General features: G+C 38.5%; 2 protein-coding genes and 1 long non-coding RNA gene across 3 annotated transcripts; 2 read left to right on the forward strand and 1 right to left on the reverse strand.

The window, feature by feature from the left end:
- The first annotated feature begins 939 nt into the window (after nucleotides 1–939).
- On the forward strand, nucleotides 940–1,753 carry LOC136243264 (uncharacterized). The gene is made up of 3 exons (XR_010694815.1): nucleotides 940–1,040; nucleotides 1,173–1,257; nucleotides 1,454–1,753. It is a non-coding gene; the product is annotated as an uncharacterized lncRNA (long non-coding RNA).
- A 5,443-nt stretch (nucleotides 1,754–7,196) lies between these two features.
- LOC136247818 (uncharacterized) lies at nucleotides 7,197–7,909 on the reverse strand. Its single transcript, XM_066039640.1, has 2 exons — nucleotides 7,845–7,909; nucleotides 7,197–7,641 (listed from the first exon to the last, which is right to left on the reverse strand). The coding sequence occupies exons 1-2, from the start codon at nucleotides 7,907–7,909 to the stop codon at nucleotides 7,197–7,199; spliced, it is 510 nt and encodes a 169-aa protein (XP_065895712.1).
- Nucleotides 7,910–8,763: 854 nt separating this feature from the next.
- On the forward strand, nucleotides 8,764–9,513 carry LOC136247819 (uncharacterized). Its single transcript, XM_066039642.1, has one exon. The coding sequence runs from the start codon at nucleotides 8,764–8,766 to the stop codon at nucleotides 9,511–9,513; it is 750 nt and encodes a 249-aa protein (XP_065895714.1).
- Nucleotides 9,514–10,322: the final 809 nt, after the last annotated feature.

A 10,322-nucleotide genomic window follows, 5' to 3' on the forward strand; every position in this document is an offset into this window, starting at 1 on the left:
TCAAAAACTATAGGCCATTATTACAAATGCTACTCCTCCTTCATATCTATAATAGAGTTAATAATGTAATGTAATGATGTGACATGATGTAATATAATGTAATTTATGCATACCTGTAACATTAATATTGTGTACTGTAGTTGTAACAGTTAGTTGTTATTGTGTTCTTTCAGTTATTGATTAATAATATTATATACAGTAGTCTGTTTTGCCTATAAATGGTCTGCCTACACTTCCCTACAATTAGAACAATACCCACACATAATATTTATGTGTTTATACTCCTGAAGATAGTCAAAGATTAGTACAATAATTAAAAGCTATATAGAGTGATATTACCCAAAACTCTACTATAGGGGTTTCTCTATACTTGTATATATGAACTTTGTAAAAATGTGTTTGGGTTTAAAGGCGCCCAATTATCCCTTCAACATAAAACAAGAGCAGTATGCTCCTTGTCTTACTCAGAAACTGAAATTTGAAGTTTGATCTTCTAAAGCATTACTTATAGGACAAAAGACATTCATTTCTTTTAGGCCGTAGATTTGTGCCAGCATATTGATATTCACGATTTTTCAAAGAATACAACTGGAATGCATAGTGATATAAACGCTAAGCCAGTAGAGGTAGCATTGTAGTTATAAATATAAACATAAGATTTTGATATAATTATCCATATATTGCATTCTGATTGGTTACAACATAGCAACCATATTAAATAATTTTCATCCATTGGAAAATGGAGCCAATTTTTTCAGGCATATATATATATTATTTCATTAAATATTTTATTCTATTGTTGCTACATATAATCTATTGTTTACCTTTAATTTTTTAGTACACTAGCTTATAATTCCACTTAAAAATGGATATTTATATGCCTGGTGGCACTAAAGGTGTGTTGAACAGACAATTTTAATCAGATGAGCTCGAGAAGTATACAAGGTATAATGATTGCTCAAACAGAGGAAGACCTGGAGAATGCTGATACAATAACATTGAGGGAGGACTGGTAGCAAAGAGATATAACTGTAGAGAAAGTAATGTTTTTAGTTTGCAAAGTAATGTAAATCTGCATGGCTGTATAGCTTAATATAGCAATATTAGACATGCTATACTCTAACACTGATGTGCATAGTAATTAATTTTGCAATAATTTTTTTAAACTGTAGTTCGCTGAATCTTTGCTATTGAATGAGGCATGTACATTGCCTGCTGAGATGAAGTAGGAAAACATAACATGGCAGAGATTTTATGGTGAGTTTATGAGTTCTAATGTATAGTTCAGTAATGAATGTATATTAAGTAGCATTGTTTTATTATTGTTAAGTGCATTGTATAGCTACTCGCTACTTACTGTCATGCTTGTGGATGGGAAGACAGTGTGTTTAGCTACTCTTATCTGAATGTACTCTTTAAAGTTAACAACATCCACATTAATTTGTGCTTGTAGGTCCAGTGTGATGAATATACTATTTACAGTATGTATAAACAAGAAAAGTACGTAAACAAGACATTGGATCTTCAAAAGAAGAAGAGTGTACATATATAAAAATGCAAATACAGTGAGGAGCCATGCTGCACAACTGATGACACTTACGAAGTTCATTTTTCCAGTTATTAGCTTTGCACAAGCAGTATATGCATATATGTATAATTCAGTTAGAACTTACTAGCTACCATGCATGTTGTAATTGCTCTCCTTGCTTATTTACCCAATTCTGTTGTAAATTGTCAGTTATCCACACTTATAATTGAGTATACATATAAGACCATCTGCATGCTTCTGATAGCTACTGTATAAAGTAGCATACATGCACAGTACCATTTATGTAAAGTTCTGCAGACAAAGTGAGATCATGTACATAGATTTAGGTACATTAGTATAGGACTATAGTGGAAATGCATGGGCATGCATGGCAAGGATAAAATGCATGCAGTGTGCTGATGAATAATATAGTTACAGCTCAGTAGTAAGCAGATTATTGTGTTGTGTTCTAGTTTGCTCAGCTAGAAATGCTTGTAAAGACAGCCCATTGTAGCTAGGTGATGGCAAGGCTAGAAGATACTGAGAAAAGGCATAATACGCATATGGTACGTACCATACGCGTATGTCTATACCATACGCGTATGGTACGGAAAATCGTACCGTACGCGTATGGTATGTACCATACGCGTACGGTACAAAATACGCATATGGTATAGAACATATACAGTAAATTAACACAATTAAATTAAAAGCAGTACAGCAAATAAATGGTACAACAATAGACTACAAGGTAACAATTACTAAACACTAACTAGTTTCAACACAGCTTTGACAACTCCAGTGTACATTCTTGCCTAAGGTGCTTCAACCGAAACTGGAGAAATGTATACATCTCCATGGTACCATTCTGAACACTCCAAACAGCATGTCATTGGAGGTTGATGTGGCATTATATAAGCCTTCGCTTATTCAGTTTATATAACTTTCAGATTTTTCTTCTTTTGCCTCTGATTGGTAACAGAGAAAAACATTGTTGTTCAATATTATACAAGATGAGAGATGGCTACACATCTTAGGGTAGTCAAATACTAATGTTCCTGTGCCAGGGTTTTCACCTAAACACAGGAGCACTGCATATGCAATGCTGAACAAACCACAATCATTACTTCCAGTCTGTTTATGAACATCTACAAAGTTCAGGGTAAATTCTGATTTGCTGGTGCGCAGTAAACAGGCCATTTGCATTAGTTGTCACAAGAAAACATACTATCAAAAACCAACACATCTTTCTGGTTGAGTTACTAATTGTCACCAAGTGATTTCTGTTACTGTCATGTATAACTTGACTGAAAGCACTTTCAACAATCAAATAACTCAATAGCCAACATCTTGAAATTTTGGTTGAACTACTTGTTCATTATTATATTGGTTAGCATTGATAATTGCAACATTAATCTAATCACCCGACAATACCACAGCTTTGTCCCCATCCATGAAGTGTAATTCATCAATCCAGGAATGGGTGTCTTCATCTTTGGACGATTCTCTGTATGTATCAGCAGTCTTTTATTTTGCAGGAGGATGCTGCTTCTTTTCACTGAGTCGTATACTTTTGAACAAGTTTTTAGAAGCTTCATTGACAGGTTGACTCGATGGAGAGCTGTCCAAAAGGAGTGATCCACTGTGTGATGAGCCTTCCTCACTGCACACTAGATGATCTGCATGTTGGAGCAAACATAACAACTGTTAACATAATGATATTAACTACAAAACAAGTAAGGAAATATTAATCTTTTTTTCCCGCTAAAACATAAAAATGTACAGTTAATTGTTAGTAGCAGAGCCCATATTAAAATGAGCTCTAAATAGAGTAGAAACCTGGTCAGCATGTTCTATATAATTTCATTGATGTGAACCAAGCAGTCAAAGAAAAGTATTGAGAGAAAGTGGCAAAAAATGGGTACTACCATTAAATGTTTGTGTATCACCACCACAATGTGATACTGCAGTGCATCAAAAAGCTACTATCAATGCTATTCTTGTCCAGAAAGTAAGCAATGACATTTTTTATTGGCCTTGCCATTGTTTTCCTATCTAGTAAACAACTACAGGCTACCAACACTTCAGTAACTCCACCACAGGCTTAGCAAACCCATGCAGCACAAAAGAGATTTGATAAAATTTTAACTTAACTTTCAGCCACTAACATTATCACCACTATAGTGTTCATTTTGCTCAATTGATGGTAAATCCATTCTAAAGTTAGTATTAGTATTAGGTTTACAAGTAAGGAGGCTCAAGGAGCCTGTAATGCCAGATCTTTACAAAGTTGTTGCATTTAAGAAGATTATAAAATTGTAGCTAGGTTTGGAGCAGTCAGGCTGTTCCGTTGAGAGACAACATGTCAAACAAACACACACTCACCACTTTTACTGATACCCAAAAGATTCTTGTCCATTCACTTAAGTTTTCAAATTCTGTGTTAGGGCCCATACTTATTGCAACATAGCTACAACAGTACTAAATTTCTCTTTCATAAATCAAGCCAAAAGTTCAGTTTTCAACTGAGTGGCCTTTGTTTATAAAACTCTGAATCTCTCATCAAAATCACGGAGATCTGCTATAGTACCTAAAATGTAATTCTCAGTCCTTCTTAGCTCTGGTCTACCACACTGGTTCTGCCGTCCAGGTTGTTTTCCACTCTGGTTCTGCCGTCGGAATTTCCTTCCATTCTGGTTCTTCCTGCTATAAGCACCGTTTCTATAACTACAGCAAAGACTGAATTCACCACAAAAGGACTTCTTTGCATTCGTCACCAACTCATCTGTTCCTTCGTGTTGTAACCTGATGACAGCTGCAGGTCACGTGATAAAATCCCACATTAGCATAATTCGAGGCATAATTATAGCCGAAAGGCTAGTTATCCGCTACAAGAAACAGCCGGCTCGTTTTTTTTTGTCACAAAAGTAACATAGTACAGTGTTTGAAAGTGATTTAGAGGATATATCTAGGCACTTTAGGCGTTCCGTTCCGGAGAATAATGCCACGGAATGTGCCATTCCGTTCCGTGCCGTTCCGTGGAATAATGGTAACCAACATTCCGTGGGCTGGAAAACTATTTGTAGTGACGCCGGATCACCCGGATTGAGGAAAAAGATTAGTGTGGTTCAGTTGCTGTTGAATCCTTGGCAAGGACAATAAAATTTACTCACAGGGAGCCTTATGGAAGCACTCACGGTACGGCATACTTTTTTCAAGAATTCTGCAATTGACTGTAGATAGATATCGCGGATTACGTGACCGTTGTCACATGACTTTCTTACAGAGGCATTAGCCAATCAAATTCGCTCGTATCACAAGATCTAGCGCCGCAAAAATGTCTGAGAGCGGGACCTCTACCGGGACTGCTGTGTCAACTGAGCCAAACAGAGTGATTGTTAATGTAGTGCACCAGGACCACCTTTCGAACAGTGTCACTACCGTGAGTGGAGAAACAAGACCGGCTGCCTCTATGAATTCGTCTGTGAGTACTCCTGTAGCTACAGGCTAATGGAATTTGTGGAAACTTACTGCCAGTTAGCAGTGGTATTGTGACACCAATTCTCTCCCAAGAAGGTTTGTCGGCATTATTAGTCATACATCAGTAGTCAACTTTGCCAAGTCTCAAGAAACAGTCAACCTACTTCAGTGTCAGCACGTACTTCAGCAGCAGTGACACAACCAAGATCTCAACTGTCTAGTACTAGTTCCCCCGGCACACAACTTGCAGGTGTCAATAATCCTTTGGTTACCAGCCATGTAAAATGCAGTGCTGCTACAAGTCGTAAAGTGAATTTCAATGTCAAGGTAATTAATCCAACTAAGAAAAAAGAATTTGAAACGTATGTGCTGAGAGAGGTGTCTAAGGGTCATATTTCTACACCAACTTTACTACGTAAAGAACTCGTACAGCAGTTTGGAGAAAGCTTAGTGTCTACGGCTCAGGACTTTGCAGTTGGATATTACAGGGGTTGCTGTAAGCTGAGCATATGCTCTCCTGCAGACATTGAAGAAGTCTGGAAGTGTGCTTGTAAAGGGGAGAACATTACACTTTGGTGTAATGGACCCAAGCAGACCAGAATTGAAATTGGTTCTAACAATGATGAAGATGTACCAAAACAGAGAAAGAAGCAAAAGAGATGTGCATTAGATGAAAAAAACAGATGAGTAGAAAAACTTGCATCTTCTCTTCGAGAAAAGCATGGTGACACATTCACCAAGATTCAATACAGGTTGTGGGCCGAAATGGTAGATGTGGGAACTCACAAGTACGTTTGTGATGTATAATATTTATGTATACAATTGCAGTTAAACCTTCTTAATAGGACCACCTATATAGCTATGTGAGACTGTACTGTATAGCCTAAATATTTCAAGGGGGAATTTTTGTGATTTTGGTGGGTACTAACAAAAATTTTATCCTTGAAATATTTAGACCTCCATAATTATAGTCTAATACATTTTGGCGATGTTTGCAATTCCATGAACTAGGTAACACTGCTCAACCTTGAAAAACATGCCCTTTGAAATGTTTAGGCTATACAGTAAGTCTTGGCCTCAATAATGAGGTGACCTTATTGGAGGTTATCAAGCACATGTAAATTGTGTTAGGGGCTAGTATTGTATAGTTACAAGGTGGTCTTATTGAGGTGGTCACTGAATATAGATCATTGTATATTCTATAGGTCTTTAGAAGAACCACCTGGGATACCTGCATTTTGTGGTCGTCACAAACAGTTAAGTTCTGTGCAAGCTCTAAGCAATGCAATGGCAGAAGTAGCAAAAAATTTTGCGCCAAAGCCACAGAGACCATTGCCAACAAGTGATACTGATAACCCAGGGTCATCTACAGTGTCTCCTGGAAAGATTGCTTACTTGAGGGTCAGTTATCTTTAACAGCTGAAGGATTTGCATGGTCTCTATGACTGTGGTGCTCTGAATGAGTCAGAATTCTTGGAGCAGAAAAAGCCAATATTGGAGCAGTTGACAATGCTTAAGCCCTAGTGCTTTCTGCCAACAAAAACATTTTACACATGATTTTAAACTTTGAAATTGTTTTGTTAGTGTGTCACAGTATGTACTGGCCACTTGTACCCTGAGTATGTTAGGCCACTCCAAATAAATTCTCTGTTTCCCGTCCACCGCCCGCTTCTGGTAACTGCCAGCTCTAAATATTCCATTATTCCATATTCTTTCATTATTTTCCGGTTATTCGTGAATACTGATAGGCTCAGTAAAAGCTATCTTGAAACAGTGTCAGCTCACGTGTCAGCAGTGCTATCAAGTCAGCACAAACTTCATGTTTGAGTTATTTTTGCAACTTACAAAGAAGGTACAAGCTTAAGCATGCTTTTATGCAGCCTTTTTGGCTGTGCCAGGCAAATAATGACTTGAAAAGCTAGCCAATCTTATAATGAAATAATGGAAATGGACCGCCCGCCTGCATGCAAATATGCCTGAGTCCAGGACGGGAAACAGAGAATTTATTTGGAGTGGCCTTATGTATTTTCTACAATTCTCAACTGATACAGACTGGAATGCCATCAGTAGCATAGTGGGTATGGAGAGTGATGTATCCACTAGCAAATCGTTGGCCTGCATGTACTGTTTCACCTCACTGAAGACACATTCTATGGGGTTATAGTCTGGTGAGTATGGTGGGAGAAATCTAACCAAGCTCCAATGTTACAATGGCATCAACAACATCATCGACATGATGAATTGATGCATTATCCATCACCACCACGGAATTTACGCTTCTTCCATCAAAAGGTCTAAGGATAGGCAGCAATTGCGTATATATGAAATCCAGAAAAACATCACCATTTACTGTTTCCTCCGTAATGTACACGTCCTGAATACCTTCCATTGACAATATTCCAATGGCAGAATATCGCATACCTCTCAGCTGCAGCTGGTAGTCTTGTGGTGGTAGTCCTCTAATCCCATATCCAAAGTAACGAAGTGTACTTCTCCTGTCACACCCAGTTTCATCAATCCATACTATCGTTGAAGGGTCAAATGCTGACATCTCAGCCACGTATTTAACACGTTTCACTTCTGATTGCTGCAATGCAATGTGAGTAATCCGTTGACGACTCAAACCCAGCTTTCTAATTGTACGACATATAGTTGATCCACTACAATTCCACGCACTCTCTGCAACTCTGCGTGTAGCTCCCTCAGGTATATCCCAGGATGGCACGAAATCAGCTCAAGTACTAATAGCTGATCATCATCACTTAACTTGCAATAACAACCATTACGCCTTTCAAATGGATGGACATGCCCTGTTACAAGAAATCTCTCAGCATACCGATGGACGGTTCTATCGCTGACGAATAGTATACGCGCTACTTCATCAACAGGCTTTGCCAACATGACGTGTTGCCAAACAATTCGCCACCTCAAGTCTACTGAATAGGATACAGGCATGAGTAACTGCTTGCATGAATCAGCCAACTTATAATTTTAAACTCAGTCTATAATGGCTTTCGATTGGTTACTTTTCACGTGATATCATTGACCTAAAAAAACTTATTGACAACGGTCACGCAATCCGCGATAGGTACACACGCACACTTTTACGAAAACAATTTCAGTAAGCCGGCTGTGGGCGTGCGCCTGGTTTAAAAAGTGAATTTCTTCAGATGAGGCCATGGCAGTGGCTAAGAAATCATCAATATAGGAATGTGATTTACACATTCAGGTATCCCCCACAAAACACCCAACATTGTTCATAATTGCACAAAAGGCTAATGTCCCAATGACGGGCTAGCCAACATACGGTGTTGTATTATTATACAGCTTATGTAACTAGCTATATAACTACTTTATTACTGATTGCTACCATGCAGTTACACAGCTTCTAATAGTTCTTGATCGACGAAATTTTAAAGCGGAAGTCACGTGCTGTTAGTTTAGCCAATCAAATCACACCTCGTAAACTTTTGAATGTTGGTTTGGCACCACTGCGGGTTAACCACTTGAACTGCTACGGAGATATGGCTTCGTGTGAACCTGATCATTGCAGCGCTTACAGTGAAGATCTCAGATGGAGAATAGTATGGTAGAGGCATGCCCTAGGCTACAGCTCTGTAGGGATAGCTAATAACTTATATATACACAGATCAACTGTTGATAGAATTTTGCAACTATTCCAGAGCACAGGCTCTGTGTCAAAGAGGAGCTACCCCAAGGAAGCAGCCTTTAAGGTGATAAATCCAGCCTGTGCCATGTTCATATTAAACTTGGTCACCAGTAACCCAGCAATTTATTTACATGAGATCCAAGCTGCGGTAGAAGAATTCCTCCTAATTGATGTTCATATATCAACTATTGGTCACTTCCTGGCAACAAGTGGATTTACCAGACAAAAACTATGCCACATTGCATTGCAAAGAGATGCATTTGAGAGGGAACAATATGTATCTGACGTTTCAGTGTATTCAACTGATATGTTTGTCTTCATAGATGAAACTGGTGCTGATCGCAGAAACCTGTTATGTAAGCATGGGTATAGTGCAAGAGGCAGATCACCAAAAAACCATTCACTTCTAATTAGAGGAGAGAGAGTGTCTGCGATTGCCTGCATGTCAATGAAGGGTATCCTGGATGTTAAAGTTGTAACAGGTACTAGCAACGGTGATACATTCTATGACTTCATGCATGGTCATTTGTTGCCTCAACTTTTGCCATTTGATGGTAGGAACTCCCACTCAGTAGTAGTGCTGGACAATTGTTCAATTCACCACATTAGTGAAGTGAGGCAAGTGTTAGAGAAGGTTGGTGTACTAGTACATTACTTTCCACCATACTCTCCAGATTACAACCCGATTGAAGAAGCATTCTCAAAAGTGAAGCAAGTATTGAGAAGTGAGAATGATGCTCCCCTTGATGCAGAGACACAACTGTATTCAAGTTTTTCAACTTTATCTTCAGCTGATTGCAAACAATGGATTAATCATTGTGAAATTTATGACTAGTACAGTACATGTACAATCATGCATATATAGTGAATCATGCATTTGTAATGGAAAGTATTTAATCAACGTGTTGATACTTGGTTATAAGTATCTTAAGCTATCCAAGATGCCCCTTTTTTGCTCCATATATTCTTCCTCAGTCAGTATTCCATCAGAATACAACGATTGAAGATACCTCAGCTGCTCAAAATTCTTCATACGAAGGTCAATATTAATGGACTTTCCAGGTGACGTGCCAGTTGATAAAGGAGCAGCTTCCTTTTCCTTGTCATTGCCTTGCAGGGCTTTCATTACAGCAACAGCTGCTCCACTAAAGCAGTCAGACAGTGTTTCCTTCTTTGCTCTCTTTGAGCCAGAAAAAGCTGGTATGTTTGGGGGCTCATCATAGTTGTCATGAATTCCTGCTGATATCATCCTTGACCATAAACGTAGCCTCGGCATGTCATACTTTGAAGAATGCTTCTCTTGTAATTCTGTAAATATTGCCTCACTTTCCTCTTCCTTTGCTTGGCGATGATAAGATGATTGTTCTGCAGCATCTCCCCTTTTCCTCTTCTGACCTACTCCATTAGAATGGTTCCCATCACACCAAAGATTGATTGTTCCACCTCTAGGAAACTTGTTATACATAGCCACAAAGTCCTCTGATGTGTATAACCACACTTTTGCTTGCTGTGAACCATCAAAGTAGCCGAGGGCAAATTCACAATCAGGCACCTGGTCTCCAAATTGTTCTTTAAACTTCTCCCTGGCTTCCTCAACACTTGCAAACTTTAATGAAAAGTTGTTTAGCTGTCGTACAATTGACT

This window comes from Dysidea avara, chromosome 2, assembly GCF_963678975.1.
Source record: "Dysidea avara chromosome 2, odDysAvar1.4, whole genome shotgun sequence".
Lineage (NCBI taxonomy): Eukaryota > Metazoa > Porifera > Demospongiae > Dictyoceratida > Dysideidae > Dysidea > Dysidea avara.

What these genes read in the sequence shown, in the direction of transcription:
- LOC136247818 (XM_066039640.1), bottom strand. Translation starts at nt 7,909, where the DNA reads ATGTTGGCAAAGCCTGTTGATGAAGTAGCGCGTATACTATTCGTCAGC. An exon ending in AGCGATAGAACCGTCCATCG is followed by an intron (nt 7,642 to 7,844) that starts GTATGCTGAGAG and finishes TCGTACAATTAG; the next exon opens with AAAGCTGGGTTTGAGTCGTC.
- LOC136247819 (XM_066039642.1), top strand. Translation starts at nt 8,764, where the DNA reads ATGTTCATATTAAACTTGGTCACCAGTAACCCAGCAATTTATTTACAT.